General features: G+C 41.7%; 1 protein-coding gene across 1 annotated transcript in view; it reads right to left on the reverse strand.

Annotated features, from left to right (window-relative positions):
- Nucleotides 1-1,843: 1,843 nt before the first annotated feature.
- Nucleotides 1,844-22,311, reverse strand: part of Nek4 (NIMA related kinase 4) — a 41,138-nt gene continuing 20,670 nt past the window's right edge. Inside the window, exons 8-15 of the mRNA XM_059273939.1 lie at nucleotides 17,035-17,184; nucleotides 15,686-15,835; nucleotides 15,171-15,240; nucleotides 13,583-13,689; nucleotides 10,890-10,978; nucleotides 9,253-9,455; nucleotides 7,082-7,215; nucleotides 1,844-2,663 (exon numbers count right to left, since the gene is read on the reverse strand). Coding sequence (XP_059129922.1) covers nucleotides 2,571-2,663; nucleotides 7,082-7,215; nucleotides 9,253-9,455; nucleotides 10,890-10,978; nucleotides 13,583-13,689; nucleotides 15,171-15,240; nucleotides 15,686-15,835; nucleotides 17,035-17,184 — 996 coding nt within the window. The 3' untranslated portion in view covers nucleotides 1,844-2,570. The remainder of the gene's footprint in view (nucleotides 2,664-7,081; nucleotides 7,216-9,252; nucleotides 9,456-10,889; nucleotides 10,979-13,582; nucleotides 13,690-15,170; nucleotides 15,241-15,685; nucleotides 15,836-17,034; nucleotides 17,185-22,311) is intronic.

Consider the following 22,311-nt stretch of genomic DNA (forward strand, 5'->3'; position numbering starts at 1 on the left):
TTATGTGTAGGCAGGTGCACCACAGCATGAATGTGGAGGTCAGAGGACAGCTTGCCAAGGTCAGTTCTCAACCATGTGGGTCCAAGGGGTCAAACTCAGGCCTTCAGACTTGTACTTACTTAGCCATTTCTCTGGCTCAAGGATACATTTTAAAATGAAGATGGAAACTTAGTGAATGTTTAAATAATATGGAGAAAAAAAATTAAAAACAATGTGGAAATATGAAAACATGGCATTATTTTTTTTTGAGACAGGGCCTGAAGCTCACTACACAACCAGGCTGGCCTAGAATTCAAAGAGCTCCAGCATCGACTTCCTAAGCACTGGGATTAAAGGTGTGCACCACCATACCTGGCTTAGTGGTTTGGTTTGGTTAAATGGGAGAATTTTTTTTTTTTAAAGCTAGGAAGATAATTGTAATACATTTATGCCAGTAAGTTAGAAATAAGACTGTCCAGAAAGACGTAGCGTTCTTGAACTTTTAAGAACTGGGCGGTGGTGGCTCATGCCTTTAATCCCAGCACTCGGGAGGCAGAGGCAGGCGGAATCTCTGAGTTCAAGACCAGCCTGGGCTATAGAGTGAGTTCCAGGAAAGGCACAAAGCTACATAGAGAAACCCTGTCTCAAAAAACCAAAAGGAAGGAAGGAAGGAAGGGAGGGAGAGAGGGAAGGAGGGAGGGAGGGAGGGAAGGAAGGAAGAAAAATAGGAAGGAAGGAAGGAAGGAAGGAAGGAAGGAAGGAAGGAAGGAAGGAAGGAAGGAAAGAAAAAGAAAGAAAGAAAGAAAGAAAGAAAGAAAGAAAGAAAGAAAGAAAGAAAGAAAGAAAGAAAGAAAGAAAGAAAAAGAAAGAAAAGAAAAGAAAAAGAAATGGCCAGCCCAGGAAAGCTGGCTGGGTGCCGAAGATTTACACCCAGCTGACAGTGGGTCTTCAAACTGTTCTCATAAACCCATCAGAGCAAAACGAAGAGGAATCAGGGACTAGGCTATAACCTGAATTTTAAGACTGTAAGGTCAACAGGTTTTACTTTATTCAATACTTTTAACTCTTGGCACGATAAAAACAAGGGACTAAAAGAGACCATTTCATTAAAATATCGGTGTGTAATTCTCAGAGAAAATGATTTCCCTACACACAACACTTGGAGCTGACCCAGTGGTGCATGCCTTTAATCCTGGCACTAAGAAGCAGGTGGATCTCTTGTGCGTTGGAGTCCAGTCTGTTCTACACAGTGAGTTCCAGGACAGCCAGAGCTACATAGTGAGACCCTGTCTGAGAAAACAAACAACATTTGGAGTAATTTCCAGTCCTTTAACTATAACGGTGAGGGGGCTGGAGAGATGGCTCAGTGGTTCAGAGCACTTGCTGCTCTTACAGAAAACCTGGGTTCAGTTCCCAGCACCCACAGCAGGTGGCTCATAACCACCTGCAAAGCCGAGTCCAGAGGATCCAACACCCTCTCTCTTCTGGCCTCCTCAGGCACCTGCACATACATGTCACACACGTACGTACACATACACGTACACACACGTACACACACACGTGTACACACACACACACACACACACACACACTCAGAAAATTAATCTTAAAAATGAAAATTTAATAAAGACTTGTATTTTATTTATAAAAATCTTTCTAGATGGACATTACTTATTAAGTAACACGTGATATACAATTATGACTTTTTTTTTTTGAGATGAGGGTCTCTAGTATGAGCTGGCCTTGAACTTACTTTGTCATCCAGGCTAGCACTGAACTCATGACCCACCTGCCTGTGTTTCTCAGGTGCTAGGATTCAAGTGTGCACCACTGCACCCAGCTGTCCAGTTACACATTTAAAATATAAAAACTCAGCTGACACTTTATTGTACATAAAGACAGACATTGCGCATATCCAATTGAACTAAGGACCTGGACTTTCCTTAGACATTGCTTAGTTGAAAGAAGAATTCACATTTAAGAGATGTTTTTGCTGATGGAAAAAAGAAATGAGTTACAAGCTACACTTTAGACTGAACAAGAGTTCTAAGAGTCTGAAGACTGAACCCCACTAAGGTTCAGATTAAAGGAAAAAAAAAAAGTTGTTCAAATGCAGCATAGAATTTCATGGTCTTTAACTCTATTCCCAGAACAGTGAGGGACATTAGAGAGTAAACATCACTACTCTCTAAGGTTATAAACAATAGCAAGTAGAAGGAGATGTCAGGTTTTCTTCTTCTTGCTTTTATCACTGCAGTACAATATAACCCAACATTTTCTGGTCCCATTTCAAGCTAGTTAATATCTTTAAAAAATAAACTAGATATAAAGTTGGTTTAAGGCTCAGTAAACAGTAACAAACAAATAGAACATTTTTCCTCATAAAAATAAAATGATATTCAAAGTTTTTTCTTTTGTGAACGTGTTTCACATTAGGCTACCCTGTCTAATGTTATATAATAAGAAGACCCCAAAGAGAGCCCCGAGGATGGCGAGTGGCCTCTGAGTAACTGAAACAGGTTTGTTGTTGTTGTTTAGATGAAAAACCTTTGAAAACAGTCTTTAGTTCTGGCAGCATGTTCGAACAAATCTCAAAAATTCACATTTTCTTCAAAAAACTTCAACTGGCGAGCTTTCACACTGTACGCTGTATACTTGTCCCCCATGTGCTCCCGTAATCGTGCCTGTTTGAGAAACAGATAAGAAAATCAGGACAGAACAGAAAAGGAATTTTTCCTGAGAATCACACTGTAATGAACAGGTCCGTTTCAGTAGGAGGCACCTTAGAGGTCAGATAAGCAGGAGGCTGAGCCCCAAGCTGGTGGATGATATCTGCTTGTCACAGAGTCGGCCATCAGAAAGGGGCCCAGATTATTCATTAGGTACGCTAAACCAACAAGGTGGAGAATTTGAGAGGGAGGCCAGAAAGGGATGGCCATGTCTTCGTTTTGGAACTTTAAAAACCACTGTTTTGTGCCAAATCAGCATGCCAGCTGCTTCTGCCTTTCCTCTATGCTTTGTCCTTTTCTGCTGAATTGTATATTTAAAAACTGCTTCACTTTATTACTCTCCTGAATTTGTTGTCTGACTTCTAACAATACCAAGGAGAAAGCCATATGGGGGAATACTACAAGTTCTGTTTACATACAATTACTGTGTGTGTGTGTGTGTGTATGATCTATGTACAACTGTGTAAGTTTAAACATGCACATGTGGAGGCCAGAGAGCAGTTCTGTGGACTTGGCCCTCCGCTTCCACTTTTACATGGAAGAGCTTGTCCCCACTGAGCCATGTTGCTGACTTCTGCATAAAATTTGGAAACTTCCCCTGTCTCAAAAAACTAAAAAAAAAAAAAAAAAAAATTTTTTTTTGAAACTTCAAATCCAGACCTGAATCCCATCTACTCAAGTTCAAGGCCTGCCTGAGTGAGTTTGAAGCCAAGCTAAGTAACTTAGTGAGACCCAATCTCAGAAAAGGGTGAGGCTTACAAGACCTGACTAATAACCCAAAGATCTGCTGAAATGGATGCTGAAATTTAGAATAACACCTAGTATGTTGAATGGATGTGATACCTATTCTGATAGAATTCACTGAAGACACAGCATCCCTTTGATGATATTCTGGTAAAAATACACAACCTGGAGGTGGAGGCAGGAGGATTGAGCATTCAAGGCCAGCCTACATAGTGAATTTGAGACCAGCCTAGGCTACATGGGACCCTGCCATTAAAAAAAAAAAAAGAATAACCTAGCTAAGACTGTAGCCCATGTCTGTCACACCAGCATCAGGAGGCAGGGGCAGGGGGACTACCAATCTGAGGCCAGTTTATGTTACAAAACAAAGGCCCTCATTAAAAAACACAATGTGAAACTATTCATGCGAACCTAGAGAAGCCCAGTAGCTGGACTAGGACTTAGTCTTGCCTAGCATACAGGGAGCACTGGCCTTGGTCTCCAGCACTGCATAAACTGGGTTTGGCAGCATATGTCTATAATCCCAGCACTTGGGGTGGGGAAGCAGGAGCATCGGAAGTTCAAAGTCACCCTCAGCTACACAGCAGATCTGAGGTCAGCCTAGGCTACATGAGACCTGTCCAGAACAGAAAGGAAACAGAAACAAATAGAAAAATACAAAACCACGTGTTATTTTATTTTTATTTTTTTGGTTTTTTGAGACTAGGTTTCTCTGTCTTGCTCTGTAGGCCAGGCTGGCCTCAAACTCAGAGATGTAACTCTGCCTTCCGAGTGCTGGAATTAAGGGCGTACGCCACTGCCCGGCTCCAAGTGCCATGTTATTGAACACATGGTCTATACTCTTGAAAAGGGTCAATGTGGGGGGCTGGAGAGTAGGCACAGAGTGCACGATGGAATACATTCAAGCACTGGTGGGATGGTTCAGTGGGTAAAGACACTTGCCACGGAAGCCTGGTGACCTCTGCACTGCATTCGAACCCCAGAAACCACACAGTGGAAGGAGAGAACCAACTCTCCAACTGTCCTTACTCTCCACGTTTGTCATGGTATGTGCATGTATGTATGTGCACGCATGCATGCATGCATTCACACATGCACACACAGTAAATTAGTGTAATTTTTAAAAAAGATAGAAGGCTGGAGAGATGACTCAGCAGTTAAGAGCACTTGTTCCTGCAGAGGATCTGGGTTCAGTTTTTAGCATCCACATGGCAGCTCACAACTGTCCATAGCTGGAGCTCCAGGGGATCAAATACCCTCTTCTGACCTTGGTGAGCACTAGGAATGCACATGGTGCAGAGACAAACATGCAAACAGAACATTCACACACATAAAGTGAAATCTAAAAAAACTGTTTTTGGTTTTTTCGAGACAGGGTTTCTCTGTATGTGGTGGTGCCATGCGCCACCAGCACCCGTCTGCCTTGTTTGTGCTCTTAACAAAGTGTGCCTGGAGATCAGAGGGCAGAGCCAGATTAGAGGTCAGGCAGTGGTGGCACACACCTTTAATCCCAGCACCAGGAAGGCTGAGACAGGATGTGATATGGCTGGGCAGAGAAAGGAATATAACGTGGGAGGAGACAGAAGTTCGGCCCTTTTGGCTAAGGACTCAGGCATTCAGTCTGAGGATCCACGGAGACAGAATCTCGCCGCCCTTCCGGCCTGAGGATTCAGTGGTGGTGAGAAGTTTCTCTAGTGGCTTGTTCCTTTGTCTTTCTGATCTTTCAGCATTTACCCCAATATCTGGCTCTGGGTTTTTATTATAAGACCATTTAGGATTTGTGCAACAGCCTCCTTGCTCCCAGGTAAAAGGCTATCTTTCTGGGAGAAGTAGGACATCAACATGTCTATCATTCTACTGCAAGACTGCAGCTAAAACTCAGCAGCGTTCAGCCAAGAAGCAAGAGTTCCTCTTCTGCCCAGCATAGCCGATTGGACCGAGACTCGACTGTGGGTGCAGCCACCCTAAAAACTATTGGGCGTCCGTCAACCACCTTCGTCCCAGACCACACAGCACAGCAGCCCAAGAAAACCAGAAACTACTACCTGAGTCCTCTTCTCCTCCTCCAGCCAAATGCCCCCTGACCACCGCCACCACCGCTGCCCACTCTCCTGTCTTCTCCTCCTCAGACAGACCTTTATATTGCCCAGCCCGTCTGAAACACTTGGAACCAAGTGACCTCCTGTCACAGCCTTCTGAGTACCTGGGACTGCAAGCAAGTGCTACTGAAAATTCACAAAGTTTTACTTTTTAAAAATAATTTATTCTTATTTTATGTATATTGGTGTTTTGCCTGCATGTATGTCTGTGTGAGGGTGTCAGATCTTGGAGTTACAGACAGTAGTTAGCTGCCTTGTGAGTGCTGGGAATTGAACTCAGGACTTCTGGAAGAGCAGCCAGTGCTCTTAACCGCTGAGCCATCTCTCCAGCCCCCTCACGAAGTTTTAAACAGATTAATAAGCAAGAGAGAAAAATTCAGAATATGAAAATTATAAATTAAAATGTAGATATTACTTTCAACTCTACAAACTAAAAAATATTGTAACAACTATAAATAATTGTATGGCAACCAACTTCATAACCTAGTTGAAACTGAGAAATTCCTAGAAATAACCTACCAAGACTGACTCACAAAGAAACAGAAAATCTGTATAGGCTCATAGTGTAAGAATTGAATCAAATATCACCATACATTAGGAGAACCATTTGCAAATCTTATATCTGATGAAAGACTTGTATCCAGAATATATAAAAACTCGACAATTTAAAGGTTAATAGCCCAAGTTTAAAATAAACATTTCTCCAAGGAAAATATGCAAATTGTTAAAGTATATGAAAATACACACAACATCATTAGTCATCAGGGAAATGCAAACCAAACTTACAATGGACTCCATTTTATACCCACTGGAATATTTATACCCACTGGAATGGCTATCATCAAGCAGACAGTCACAAGGACCGTCAAGGGTGTGGAGAAATTGGAACTTCTTATCTTATACTGCTAGTGAGAATACAAAATGGTACAGTCACTTTAGGGAACATTCTGGAAATTGCCCAAACATTTCAATATAGCTATTGTATGATCAAGCAACTTCACTCCTAGAGAATGTACAAATCCAAGAAAAGTGAAGCCTCACAAAAACTTGCCCATGAGTGTTCAGAAGTTAAAAAAAAATGGAAACCACACAAATATCCATCTGCTGATGAGTAAACAAAATTCATAGCATAATATATTTGGCCATGAAAAAAACTGATGTATTAGTACATGTTATAACATGGATGACTCTTCAAAATATTACATGGAGAGAAACAAAACACAAAGGTTACTTGTATGAAATTCCATTTATACAAATTGTCCAGAATAGGAAATATATGTAAATATATGCAGAGAGAACTATTTGTGACTCCTTGGGGGGTCACAATGAAACAATGGGGAACACTGCTAATGTTCTAAGGTTTCTGTGGGGAGCAGGGAAAATGTCCAAACACTGACTGTGGTGATAACCGAACAGGGACAATCACTGAAATGTATACTTCAAATAAGCAAGTCGCATGGTACATAAACTATATTATGTATATTTAAAAGCCTGTAACACAAGCAGCTTGACACGGCTTAAGACACTTACCTCTCTCTCCAATTCATCTTCCTCCTCCAAAATATCATACACCTGCTCGAGAAGCTGAACCCCCAGGCCCTGGATTACATCAGCTCTCAAGACTTCGACTATTCTCCTGATCTTCTCAGAACCTGATATGATAGCTAAAAATGTAGCAATAAGAAACAGGGAAAATAACACCACTACAGCGAGAACAATACAGTCTTTACAAATCCTGCTGCAACAAGAATCCAGCCTAATGAATTCATTGATATATCTTTCTCTGAGCTGGGCATGGTGGTGCACACCTTTCAGCCCAGGCAGAGGCCGGTGGATCTCTGAGTTCAAGGCCAGCTTGATCTACATAATAAGTTCCAGGACAGCTGGGGCTGTGTAGCAAGACCATGTTTCCAAAACAAAAAACAAAAGAAAAAAAAACCAAAGTATCAAAAAATAAATAAATATACCTTTTTCTGTTTTATTTTATATTTTTAAAGATTTATTTATTTTAAGAATGAGTACTCTATCCGCACGCACAATTTTATACCAGAAGAGGGCATCAGATCCCACTAGTGATGGTTGTGAGCTGCCACGTGGTAGCTGGAAATTTGAATTCAGGACTCTGGAAGAGCAGCCAGTGCTCTTAACCACTGAGCAATCGCTCCAGCCCCTTCTGTTTAGTTTTGGAATCTGTTAGGTGACATACAATACTGTGTTTCATTATGACATTTGTATGTATTATTGCGCTTTGATCAGAATCACCTCCTATGACCTCCCAAACCTCCCCACCAGGCACTAGCCCCTTTTCCTCACTTCAAGTAGTCTCATGTCCACTTCCTCACCATGTCTACATTATTATCATGTTACTTATTTCTGTTTGAGTTAGGATCTTAGTCTGTAGCTCAAGCAAGCTGCAAATTCTAAGTAATACTCCTGCCTCAGCGGCTAAGTACAGTGATTATAGGCATGAGTAACTCTGTCTAACTTATTTATATACTTCAGTTCCTTAAAAAAAGGTTATTCATATTTATTTTATGTGTATGGGTGTTTGCCTGCATGTATGTCTCTGCACCACATCTGCAGTACCCACAGAGATCGGAAGAGGGTCTCAGATCCCCTGGAACTGGAGTTACAGATGGTTATGAGCTGCAATATGGGTGGTGAAAATTGAACCCAGGTCCTCTGGAAGATCAGCCAGTACTCTAAACTGCTGGGCCATTTCTCCAGCCCCTATACTTTATTTTAGTTTTTAAAAAATTGGTTTTTCGGGTGCTGGGGATAAATGGAACCCAGGGCCTTGCCTGTTAGCTAAGCGCCCACCACTAAGTCTCACTTCTAGTTTTTAATGCTATAAATTAGTCACTGGCCGGGCAGCGATGGTACACGCCTTTGATCCCAGCACTCAGGAGGCAGAGGCAGGTGGATCTCTGTGAGTTGGAGGCCGGCCTGGGCTACAGAGTGAGATCCGGGACAGGCACCAAAGCTACATGGAGAAACCCTGCCTTGAAAAACAAAAACAAAAACAAAATAACAACAACAACAACAGCAAAAATTAGTCTTTAAGCTTCATGTTATCATCTCCAAAATCTAAGAAAACTAACTTGAAGAATTAACAATTGTCTAACTTGAAGAAAATTCACATTAAAAATTTCAAATATTTTATGCAATGTTATAAGGCTTATTGAATTATTTACATTTATTTTTAAAAATCGATTTTCAAGAGGCTGGAGAAATAGCTCAGTGGTTAAGAGTACCTGTTGCTCTCCTAGAGGACCTGAATTCAATTCTAGCACCCACATCATGTGACCCACTACCATCTGTAACTCCAGCTCTGAGAATAGGAGGACCTCTTCTGGGAATCCAAAGCTCTAATCGCCACGGGCACTGCACTCACATGCGCATATCCACAAATTCTAGCACTTGAGAGGCTGAGGCCAGAAGATCAGGGGTTCAAAGCTATCCTCAGCTACAGAGCAAGTTTGAGGTCAACCTGAGCTACATGAGCCATTGCCTCATAAAACCAAAATATAAAGAGATATAAATTTTCATGAAACTTTGGAATGTATCTACTGACTATATAAGATATACTTTTATGTAGCTATCCAAACGGAAAGTTAAAAACAAAAACAGCTTACAGTATCAGCCTTGTCCTCCACGAACTGAATTTGCTATCTGCTGTGAAAGAACAAAGCAGTAGTCACCTGAAGGCAGCTCTTCACAGTGGAGCTCCGCCTCTTCTGCAACCTTGCCGTGAAGAACCAGCGTGTCACGGTACTTCCGATGAAGTTTGAATTCTGACACGGGATTTAGTACCAGGAGATCTTCACAGCTCTCTTTAGAGTCCAGCTTCAGAGTCTGAGTCATCAGCTGTACCAAGTCACTCATTTCATTGGTATGACTCTTCCTGGGGGGAGGGGAGGGACTCCTTAGCATACACCTGACTTCGTGACAGAAGTTGGATGTGAAATGACCCTTAGGGAGTTCTGATGCAAATGCCATGTGCTTGCTGTCTGACAGACTGACCCTTCCACAGCAACTATAATCTTGTAAAGTACAACAATCAACCTCAGGAAGGCAATGAAGACGGGACCAAATCGACAGGTGGCTTTGGAAAGGAGGCCAGTTCTAGCCCAAGGGCAGACCACAGGCATCTCAAAACACAGAAAGAGAGCTTCAGGCTTTCTGACCTACAGAAGCTAGGGTCAGGGGTCAACAGCCACTGCAAACCGAAGGTGAGAGGAATCTGAGAAAGGAGGGTCAGAAAGAAATAACCCAACTTTGCATACACATTCTACACAGCCATTTCCAAGTGACTTAATTTTACACAAATATAAAAAGTCAAGAATAGTCACAGAAACACAGAAACACCAGCCTCAGAGAGCTAAAATTCACAGGCTCCACTCCACTCCAAACTGAAAAAAAGCAGGAGAGATCACCCTTGTGAAGGGGAAAAAAATCAAATTGATAGAAACAAGCCCAGAAGTGACCCAAGTAATAGAACGAGTAGCCGAGGACACTGAAGTGGTTGTTATAGATATATTTCCTATGGCTACAGAGAGAAAACATGAACATGCTAAGGGAACAGTGTGGAAGACACACAATGGGCCTCTGTTGAACTCGTAGAGATGAAAACACGATGTGTTAAATGGGGCTAATGAACTAGACACAGACAGGTGAGTGAGCACAAATCTTCCATAAAATAGAATCTATGAAAAACAGAACAAAGAAAACTGTGGAAGACTAATCCGAGCATCACAGAGATTGTGGCCATCTATAAGCAGTCTAATACACATTTATTTAGAATTCTCAGAGAGCAGTGAGACCCTGTCTCAAAAAAAGAATCCCAGAGAAGGCAAAGGGCTGTGAGTGTGTCAAAAAGCCCTAAGGAAAATAACAGCCAACACTGATAACAAGTGCAAACTTGTAGGTCCAAGAATATACTCTGTAAGAATTCTGAATGAAAACGACACTGTTTCCATAGAAGACACAAACGGTTTAAAATTTTAAAAACTCAAGTTATGTGTGTAAGTGTCTTGCCTGCGTGATATGCACGACGTGCATACAGTGCTCACGGAGACAAGGAGAGGGCTTCGGGTCGCCTGGAACTGGAGTGGCAGAGGGTTGTGAGCCGCCATGTGGGTGCTGGGAAGGGAACCCAAGCCCTCGGAAGATCGGCCGGCCTTCTTCACCACTGAGTCAGCTCTCCTTTCCTCTCACAGAAGAGGGATTTTAAGCTCCGGCATGTACCAGGAATTACGTGTAATGTTATGAGTACCACAGGCAGGAATACTTTTTAGACTCAGCTCAAACACAGTGAGACAGAAAACCAAGAACTTACCCCTCCCTGGAATCCCCATCTGATTTATCAGTTGAGCTTGTAGAAGAACTTAACTCATCCTCAGACAGACCATGTATCAGTCTCTTTTCCTATTAGTGTTTGGAAAGAACAAAATCAGAATGTAATACTCAAAATGTTTCAAGTGTAACCAGACACTATGTACCTCCATGCAATTAAAAAGGAGAAACTCACAGAAAACTTGAAGTTAATTTATTCAAATGAATGCCAGGCGGTGGTGGTGCACACCTTTAATCCCAGCACTCAGGAGGCAGAGGAAAGTGGATCTCTGAGTTCAAGCCAGCCTGTCTACAGAGTGAGTTTCAGGACAGCTAGGACTGTAATACAGAGAAACCCTGTCTCAAAAAATAAAACAAAGTGAATTTATTCAAATGCTGTCACAGTTCACTCCTGAAGTTCACAATTGAAGACTGAGGAACACCAGGGTGAAGCTTTTCAAGACCACAGTCTCAGTTATGAAGGTATTTCCTTTGCAGAGCAGAGTGGATGGCTGTTCTGGTGATTCGGTTCTCAGGCAGAGGGGCTTACCCCAGAAGGAAAACAGGCATTTTAAACAAGACACAATGACACATTAATCCAGGCAATTCCCACTTGCTACCATATGAGATTATTAAAGTTATATACAAGGTTACCTAGTATAATTCACACAAACCTCACAGCTTTAGAAAGTGCGGATGTCAATTAGTGAAGTAACTAAATGATACTGTAAACAATACACCAGGTTGCTGGTGGCTCACATCTAATCCCAGCACACAGGAAATTTAGACAGAAGAATTGCAGTAAGCCCCAGGCTGGCCTAGGCTTTATATAGGGAATTTGAGAAGACTCTATCTCAAAAACCTTAAATAACCTGACACAAACAGGGAACTAAAGATTCATCATTAGCAACTGAGTTAAAAATCTGGCCATAAAGCCGGGTGGCAGAGGCGCACACCTTTAATCCCATCACTCAGGAGGCAGAGCCAGGTGGGTCTCTTTGAGTTCGAGGCCAGCCTTGTCTACAGAGTGAGATCCAAGACAGGCACCAAAACTACACAGAGAAACCCTGTCTCAAAAAAATAAATAAATAAAAAAATAAGGCCATAAAGATGGATATTTAGTGATACAGAAAAATAGACAAAGTGTTGCCTAATGGATGATCTTAGCCTGGCCTGCTGGTACAGGACTGTAATCTCAGCTACTTCAGAGGCTGAGGCAGAAGGACTGCAAGCTCAAGTTTAGCCTGGGCTACACAGTGACTATAAGATCAACTAGTGAGTTTGTAAAACCCTGTCTCAAAATAAAAGTAGAAAAATGGTCTAGGGAATATACCTCAGTGGTAGTATACTTGCCTAACAAGTGTGAGACCCTAGGCTCAATCCCCAATATCAAAAAACAAAAACAAAATAAAAAAAGAGAGAAAACAAGACAACTCCCTAAGAAAGGCTTCTGACTAAACTTCCAACTGTTAACAAGAATGCCTGGAAAATACATAGCCTTGGGACTGGAGAGGTCACCTAGCCATTAAGAGCACTGGGTGCCATTCCCAGCACCCACATGGTGGCTCACTACCATCTGTAACTCCAGTTCCAGGAGATCTTCTGGCCTCCAGGGCACCAGGCACACATGTAGTGAACAAACACACATACAGGGAAAACACTCATACACATTTTAAAAATGTATACCTTCAATGAGTTGAGCATAACCTTTTTAATTATTATTTGAGTTCTTTTGTTTTTTGTTTGTTTATTGGGGGGGGTTGTTTTTGTTTTCTGGTTTTTCAAGACAGGGTTTCTCTGTAACCTTGGCTATCCTGGAACTCACTCTAGACCAGGCTGGTCTCAAACTCATAGAGATTCACTTGCCTTTGCCTCCCAAGTGCTGGGAATTAAAGGTGTGTGCCGCCACCGCCTGGCCTGAGTTCCTTTCTTGATCAAACGTGAAAAAGAGGGCTAGGCATAGTGGTACACACTTTCTTTAATCCCAGAACTTGGGACACTGGTGGTTGGAATAAGAATGGCCCCCATAAGCTCACAGATTTGAATGTTTGGTCACACTGAGTGGCATTATTAGGAGGTGTGGCCTTGTTGGAGTAGGTGTGGACTTGTTGAAGCAAGTGTGTCACTGGGTGTGGGCTTTGGGATTTCTTATGCTCTAGCCAGGCCCAGTGTCTTGTTCTCTTCCTGCTGCCTATGGCTCCAGATGTAGAACTCTCAGTTACTTTCCAGCACCACGTCTGCCTGTGGGCTGCCATGCCCCCCACCATGACAGCAATGGGCTAAAACTCTGAACTGTAAACCAGCCCCGATTAAATGCTTTCCTTTATAAGAGCTGCCATGGTCATGGTGTCTCTTCAGAGCAACAGAACATTAAGACAGATATGGAGACAGGAGAATCACGAGTTCAAGGTCATCCTGGGCTACACAGCAAGATTTAATCTTAAAATGAACTGAGTATGGTAGTGTATGCCTGTATTCTTAACACCTAGAACATGGAGGCAGGAGGATTTGGAGGTCACCCTCAGCTACACAGAAAGTTCCAAGTTGGCCTCAGTTACTAAGACTCTGTCTCCCAAAAGGAAAAGCATGGTGAGCAATGCCCCTAAAACATGATGCAGACATCTGTTAGGTTAACTGTATTAGGTTTCCCAGGAAAAGACACATCATCTCCATGTCCCTCAGGAGTGTGTGATGTACCTGAGTGATGCTGCAGTCTGAAGAGAATCGTCGGGCAGAAACAGGTTGGTCTTCTTCCTGTGGCTTCACTGGCTCCGCTGCACTTGGAGTTCTCCGAACTGAAGGACCTGAAAATATGAACACCCCAGCAGCTGTTTGTGGTGTGCTGGACTCAGCTAAGGAGGACTTCATATTGAGTACAGAAGACACTACAGGAAGAGTCAGCCAGAGTAACCCAAAGAGCATGTGCATCATCATTCTGGTGTCTGTCACTTTAGCCCAAATTTAGTCCTGGGTTTACCAGCTTTGAAGCTTGGGCAAGTTTTTAGCCTTCTAGAACCACAGGGTAACACTACCTACCTTTGGGGATGACTATAAATATGAAACAAGAAACTTCCCTTAACACATTTACTGTAACGCTGGAGACACAGCCACCTTTAATACAGGAAAACTGGTAACACAACTTTTAGATGATGGTAGTAAGAATGACCCGCAGAGGGGCTGGAGAGATGGCTCAGCAGTTACGAGCACTTGATGCTCTTGCAGGAGACTTGAGATCTGTTGCCAGCACACACATGGTGGCTCCCAGCCATCCATAACTCCACTTTCAGGTAAGCCAACGACTTCTGACCTCTGTAGGCACTAGGCATGCAAGTGGCTTATATATGTACATGCAAGTAAAACACTCATACACGTAAAATAAATCTAAAAACAATTTTAAAAATAGAATTATCCATAGAGCCAGGTACCACACACCTTTAATTCCAACACTCAACAGGCAGTGCCAGATGGATCTCTGAGTTCAAGACTAGCCTAGTCTACATAATAAGTTCCAGGCCAGCCAAAGCTTACATAGTGAGATCATATCTCAAAAAACAAGCAAATAGAGCTGGGCGGTGGTGGCACACACCTTTAATCCCAGCACTTGGGAGGCAGAGGTAGGCGGATCTCTTGTGAGTTCAAGGCCAGCCTGGTCTACAGAGTGAGATCCAGGACAGGCACCAAAACTACAGAGAAACCCTGTCTTGAAAAACAAAACGAAACAAAACCACAAACAAATAAACAAACCCAAACCCCTCCATTCCTTAGCCCAGTGTAGCTCCCTGACCAACAGAGTCTGGATGGGAAAACATGGTAAATATTCACCTGATTTCCAGCCTGAGATTCAAAGTTCAAACACTCTGGCTTTCTCTCTCTCTTTTAAATTTATTTATTTGTTTGTTTAAGAATTTTAGATTTAAAATTTTTATCTTCTGTGTATGAGTGTTCTGGTGCACATGGAGGTCAGAAGAGGGTGTTGGATCCCCTGGAACTGAAGTTAAAGATGGTTGTGAGCTACCACGTAGGTGCTGCGATCTGAACCTGGGTCCTCTGCAAGAGCATCTCTCCACTCCCTGCCTCTCACTTTACTCCTCTTTCTCTGATACGCAGTTAAGAGTCCGTACTCTACAATTTTTCACAAGGCTTATCTAAGAAATTTCAAGAACTCTTCCACATCCTTTTCCCAGGTGGATTATTCTGCTTCCAAGATTGTACACCTAACTAACAACCAGAGCCAATTCTTCTGGCCAGCCACCAACAACCAACTAGATGAAGACGCCGGCGTCACCTGAGGGGAGGAGCATCTCCTCCTGAGACTGCTTTAGTCGTCTCCTCTCTCGGGCCGATAACGGTCGATCCTGAAAGACAGTCACGGAGTTATTTCTGTTTCTACTCACTTTCCCTGTAGCAATGCATGACATAGCATCCAAGAGTGCTAACGGCCTCCCACGGGTCTCTCAAGGAGCGGAAACCACTTTGCATGTGGCGTTTAGTCCACACAAGGGTAACAGCTATGAAAGAGTGATCACAGCCCTGGCTTCTGGAAGATGTTCACTTGTGGACGAGCGAGACAATACTTTCATACTTCTCATATTCAGAATCTACTTAGTCTCCTTACATGATTGCAAGTGGCTCTCTTTGAAGTGCAGACCACGTGCATTGCAACCAAAGCCAATGCTGTGAAGGCACAAATCTGTCCCTTCTAGGACTGTAAAGTGGGGCTAATACATTTTAACATGAACCTCCACAATATACACTGACTTATAAGAAGTATTTTTAAACCCAGCACACATTTATACAAACCTTAGACAATGATGTTGAACTGATCCTTGAACTGTCTCCAGACTCAGCCACAGGTCTACCTTGGTTTTCATTATTTTGTTTTGTTGCTATGGTATCCACTTTTCCAACAGCAGGGGGAGAAGGCAAAAGCCGAGGGGGTGACTCTTGGAACTTAAATAATTTAAAGGGGGCGGGAGATTATCAGTTTCATATACAGTCATCCCTAAAACTTCCCATTGCCAAGTCCCCCATGCATTCATTACTGATTTGTCCTTAAAAATTTTAAAGCACTTAATTTTTTTTTTTTGACAAAGGAAGGTCTCATTCCCCCCAGCTACCCTCAAATTGACTATATGTAGTCAAGAATGAGTATGAATTTCTGATTGTATTTACACAACCTAAATTTTGGGGTCATAGGTTTGTGCCACCATGTCTTTAATTCCCAGCACCCATATCAGGTTTACTTGATGCTAGGGAACCGAACCCAGGGCCACAGGCATGGCAGACAAGCAATCTACCAAATGCGCTTTATCAACATTTTAAAAAGCCAGTCCTGGTTGTGCAGGCCATAATCCCAGCTACCTGAGAGGCTGAGGCAAGAAAATCATAGTTTCAAGACCTGCCTGTGCTACAGAGACTCTGCCAAAAGTGAAGGACTACCTAAGAAGCTTAGGGATAGGATATCTGAATGCATATATCCATATATATATATCCATATGTAGCTATAGAGATACATATGTACATATACATATATATTTTAAGACATAGCTTCTTTTTTTAAGCTTTATCTGTTTTATGTATATGGTGTTCTATCTGCATGTAAACCTGCATGCCAGAAGAGGTTATCAGATTCCATTATAGAAGGTTATGAGCCACCATGTGATTGCTGGGAATTGAACTCAGGACCTCTGGAAGAAATGCCAGTGCTCTTAACCACTGAGCCATCTCTCCAGCCCCAATGGAAGATATTTTAATAAAGGCAGTATTAAGGGCTAGGAATTCAGCTCAGTGGTTGGAGTGCCTATATAGTATTCACAAGACCCTGGATTCATTTTCCAGCATTGCATAGAAAAAAAAATATGGTCAAGAAAATATATAAAAAGAAAATTCATGTTCAGCAACATAACACAAAGGAACCAAACAGCCTGTTCTTTTAACTTTCAAAATGACCCACTCATTTTTGCTATATTTCCAACTCACTGGTACTTGAAAACGAGTATGAAGCATCTTATCCTTGCCCAGCTTCCCGCTCCATTCTTTCCGTTTCTTCTGTACTTTTTGGCAACTGTTAATCATTCTAAACAAAAGTCAAGCTTCCCAGAGCCTGTCTCCCAAGCAGCACAATGACTCACTTCAAAGAGATTGCTCACCTGGCTCTTTGCCTGACCATGGTCAGTCTGTTCTCTTTTTCTCTGCCTTCGCTGTCGAGACACGGAAGGTTCAGACACAGAGTTGTGTGGCTGGAGTCTTGGGTGGATATTGTCCTGTTTTTCTATTATACATCCACCAGGAACTTGATCCTTAAAAGAAAAAGAAGGAAAGAAACACTTACTAAAGAACTGCACATAGTCACAGGACAGTCTTAGAACTTCAGATGCCAATCTCTCCACACCTACTTTTGCAATTGCAAAATGAAGGACTAGAGAGATAGTTAACCAGTTAAGAGCACTGGCTGCTCTTCCAGAGGACCTGGGTTCAATTCCCAGCACCTACTTGGCAGCTCACAACCATCCATAACTCCAGTTCCAGGGGATCCAACACCTTCTTCTGGCCTCTATGGGCACTGGCCACACACCTGGTGCACAGACATCCATGAAGACAAAACACCCACATATCACATAAATTTAAAAATAATGTTAACTGTACAATGGAAGTGAGAAGGAAGCATTCTCTTTTTCAAAATGAATGCTTACGTTTACAGGAAATGATGACCTTAATTATGTTCTGGTTTTTACTCTCTTGTCTCAAACAAAAGCAATTATTTTAACAAAATGCTTAGAAATAAACTTAACAAAAGAAATATAAGACTAATGTTTGGGGTGTAGTTCAATGTAGAGTACTGGCCTAGCATGTCTCATGTCCTAGGTTCAGTCACCAGCACTAAGAAAAAAAATTAAAGTAAAAGACACCTATAGAATGGGAGACAATATTGTCAAATCTTGTGTCTCATGAGATGTGGTAACTAGAAGAACTCTTTCAATTTGATAATAAAAAGAGAAATAAACCAATTAAAAATTGGCAACAAGGGCTAGGAAATGGCTCAGTGCAGAACAGAATTTTCTGCTCTAGCAGAGAACCAAGTTCAGTCTCCAACAACCACACAGTGGCTCACAGCGCTGTGTGTCTGCAGCGCTGATCCAGAGGATCCAATACCCTCTTCTGGCTTGTGTGGGTACCAGGAATGCATATGGTATACATATATACATGCAGGCAAATACACACTTAAAATTAAAATAAATATTAAAAAATTTGCCAGTGATTCTGTACAGACTACTTCTCTAAGGAAGTACACAAATGACCAGTATGTTTATAGAAAGATCCTCAGCACATGAGTCACTAGGAAGATGCAAGGCAAAACCACATTAAGGGTCTGAGAAATGGATCGGTGGTAAAGAACAAGTACTGCTCTTCCAGAAGACCTGAATTTAATTCTCAGCACCCATATCAGGTGGTTCACAACCACCTGTAACTTCAGCTTCAGGGGATCTGATGTCTCTGGCCTCATAGGCTATCTGCCCTCATGTGCACATACCCACACACAGACACAGATAATTTAAAAATAATACAAATAAAATCTAAAAAAACCTAACACCATACATTAAGACTTTATTGCAGAATCCTTTAGGCCAACAGCTATAATCACAAAGCTGGACTGTTGTGGAGTATTTGTTTCCACTGTGTGAAGATGTGTCACTGTGATTGGTTTAATAAAGAGCTAAATGGCCAATGGCTAGGCAAGAGAGAATAGGCAGGACTTCTGGGCAGAGAGAGGAACTCAGGATCAATCTTTCAGTGAGACACTGAAAGTAGTACATATAGTACAGAGGAGAGATAACTGAGCCATGTGGCAGAACATAGAATAGTTAAAAACAGGTTAATTTAAGTTATAAGAGCTAGTTGGGGAAAAGCCTAAGCTAAGGCCAAGCTTTCGCAATTAATAAGTCTCCATGTCGTTATTTGTGAGCTGGCAGCCTAAAGGAAAGTCCGACTACATTTGGCACCCAAAGCCGGGCACATAAATCCACATAGGGCTTGAGAAAGGTGAAAAAAAATTCTGAACACAGAGTCAGACGCAGCTTCCAGGTGACCTCAGTCTCTCAAGCAGGCCAGGTGCTCGAAGCATAGAGGCGCGGCCCCTTTAACAGAGCAGAGCACTTGAGCAGCCTGTGTGCTACTGGGGCAGGAGACTAGACAGAAGTGCCTGTCCACACCTTAGACACGGAAGCTTCCCAGAGCTGGGATGATTAGGCTAAGAGGGTAGAGCCAGCCACCAATGCCATGTGCTAAGCTAGCCATGCAACAGAGGGACTAGCTGCTGCCTAGCAGTTTAAACTTTGGCTCATTCAGTCCGAGAACACTGAAGGCACTTAGTACAGTCAGGACCAAACCGAAAAATCCTCTGAACATGTACAGAATGCTTAAAAATGTGCTTAGATGATAAAGAAAAGAATAGTTTAAAATAGTTTAAAAATAATAAAGTGAAGTCTTTAAGAAAGACTAAAGTAATTAAAAAAAATAAGACATGCAAGGATGAGAAATACAAAGGTTGTCTAGATCCTATATAGTGCTTTTTTTACTTTAAATTTTTTGAATGCTGATGAGCGAAGTGCAAACGCTGCTGCGAGACACAGGATTGCAGAAAAAACTGCTAAAGTAGACCAACCTATATATTTTAAGAATGTCTTAACTTCAGAATAGAAGTCAGGATATATGTTGCATTGGGGGAGAAGTTATGCCTTTGTTTCCACAGGAAACAAAAAACTGTGGATTTCCTCAAAATTAATAAAGACCAGATTTGATTGAGAGACTTCCTGAAAATCTTGGCTACAAACATGAGGGAAGAAAACCAAGAAAAACTACAGGACAGGTGATGTATATGCTGATCCCTCGACATGAGATCATGTCTGATACTGGATGAGAGATGATAAATCTTGTTGGCTACAGAGTCCTCATGACTTATTATTACATGCCATCCTTTCATATGGTATGGATAGAGATTTATTTTACAGTTTGGTTATGCAGTCCAAATGGTCTTATTAAGTTGATAAATGCCTTTTACCTGCTCAAACATAGAACAGAAAGTCATCTTTAGCTGACTTATGCACACTGCACATTCCATACTTATGTTAATGCAGAGATATATGTTACCTTTAAAAGTTTATGTTTTCACTGAGCGTGGTGGCACATGCCTTTAATCCCAGCACTCGGGAGGCAAAGGCAGATGGATCTCTGTGAGTTCAAGGCCAGCCTGGTCTACAGAACGAGCTCCAGGACAGGAACCAAAACTACATGGAGAAACCCTGTCTCAGAAAACAAAAACCAAAAAACAACAACAAAAAAAGTTTATGTTTTCAGCAAAAGAGGACCAGATGAAGACAAGTATCCCAGGTGATCCAACCTCTAAGAATGCATCTGTTGCAGTTTCCTCAAAATTCTACATCCAGAACAACTTCAAAGCTGCTAGCTGAGAGGGTCCAGCCTCACAGACTACTCTAGCCAGGACTTCAGATAAGATCTATACTTTCCCATCACAGAGACTAAACAAAATATAATACAGCTAGTCCTCCTAGGACTTGACCATTATCCTAAATTTCTCAGGGTCCCCTAAAAATGCCATCACCCTCAGACAACAGGAAGCAGCCTAGAGAACATGGTCATTTGGTGAGTTATGAATGTCATCGTTTAAAGGGGTTGGTTGCAAACTGTTACTGGTCATGGTCACAGAAAAAACTAAGCAAGGAAGGTTGGATTTAAGGATCTCTTTCTGAAAAGAAAAAGGGGGAGGGGGCTGGAGAGATGGCTCAGAAGTTAAGAGCACTGTTTGTTCTTCCAAAGGTCCTGAGTTCAATCCCCAGCAACCACATGGTGGCTCACAACCATCTGTAATGAGATCTGGTGCCCTCTTCTGGCCTGCAGGGACACATGCAGACAGAACACTGTATACATAATAAATAAATAAATCTTTAAAAAAAAAAAAAAGAAAAGAAAAGAAAAAGGGGGAGGATATAGGAATGGCAGGATAATAGGATAGATTATTGAATCTACTTTTAAACTAAAAAGCAACTATTAATCTCAAATATTTTACATTGGTATGGAGTTTTATATATTAATATAAATTTAAGATTATTTTTGTTATAACATACTATATATATATATATATATATATATATATATATATATATTTCTACTCTTGAAGATACTTTTGTACATTGATAGAAATTTAAGGTTATTTTTGTTACAACATACTGTATATATGTTTCTTTTCTTGTTTAAGGTATTGTACCTATGCAGCTCATTTAAAAATGTAATGGGCTGGGCGGTGGTGGTGCACGCCTTTAATCCCAGCACTTGGGAGGCAGAGGCAGGTGGATCTCTGTAAATCTGAGGCCAGCCTGGTCTACCAAGTGAGTTATAGAACAGCTAGGACTATTACACAGAGAAACCTTGTCTCAAAAAAAAAAAGAAGGGCTGGAGAGACGGCTCAGAGGTTAAGAGCACTGGCTGCTCTTCCAGAGGTCCTGAGTTCAATTCCCAGCAACGACATGGTGGCTCACAACCATCTGTAATGAGATCTGGTGCCCTCTTCTGGCCTGCAGGCAACATGCAGAGGAATATTGTATACATAATAAATAAATAAATCTTAAAAAAAAAAAAAAAGAAAAAGAACAATTATCAAGTAAGGATTATAGACACAATGTCCAGTCTTTTTGCATGAAGAAATTACTCTATTATCTAACCAATCTTGATGAGGCCAAAGTTTTATACCTAAACTATTTTCTATCATAACTTGTATTACCATCCTAAAAATAACTTTTTAGACTTTAAAACATTTTCTTAGATAAACAACTGAAAATTTTATGTGTCTCAACTTAGAAACTTTACATCTCTTTTGTAAGTTTCCTTTCTGAATTTGGTAACAAAGAAAACAGTGTAACTATCTAGCCTTCAACTTAAGTAAACAGGAAGTGCAGAGTAAACAACTTCCTAAACTATAGAAATAACAGAGACATCTGGCTGCCTGGACAGTCACCCAAATTTCCTCTGAAATGTTGGGGCATCCACCACCGCCCAGCTTAATTGTTCTTATTGTATATAGTTTTACTGTGTTAAGAGTTAAAACCTTTCCTTTTTTTTTTTTTTTTTTTTTTTGGTTTTTCGAGACAGGGTTTCTCTGTGTAGCTTTGTGCCTTTCCTGGGACTCACTTGGTAGCCCAGGATGGCCTCGAACTCACAGAGATCCGCCTGGCTCTGCCTCCCAAGTGCTGGGATTAAAGGTGTGCGCCACCACCGCCCGGCAAAACCTTTCCTTTTTAATTAGACAAAAAGAGGATATTTGCAGGATATTTGATCACACCATGAACCCCAAGTTTACATTTGCATTAATAAAATCAACCTTGGGTCAGGCGGCCAAGTCAGCAACTAGTTGA

The sequence above is a fragment of the Peromyscus eremicus genome, chromosome 9 (assembly GCF_949786415.1).
Source record: "Peromyscus eremicus chromosome 9, PerEre_H2_v1, whole genome shotgun sequence".
In the NCBI taxonomy this organism is placed as follows: domain Eukaryota; kingdom Metazoa; phylum Chordata; class Mammalia; order Rodentia; family Cricetidae; genus Peromyscus; species Peromyscus eremicus.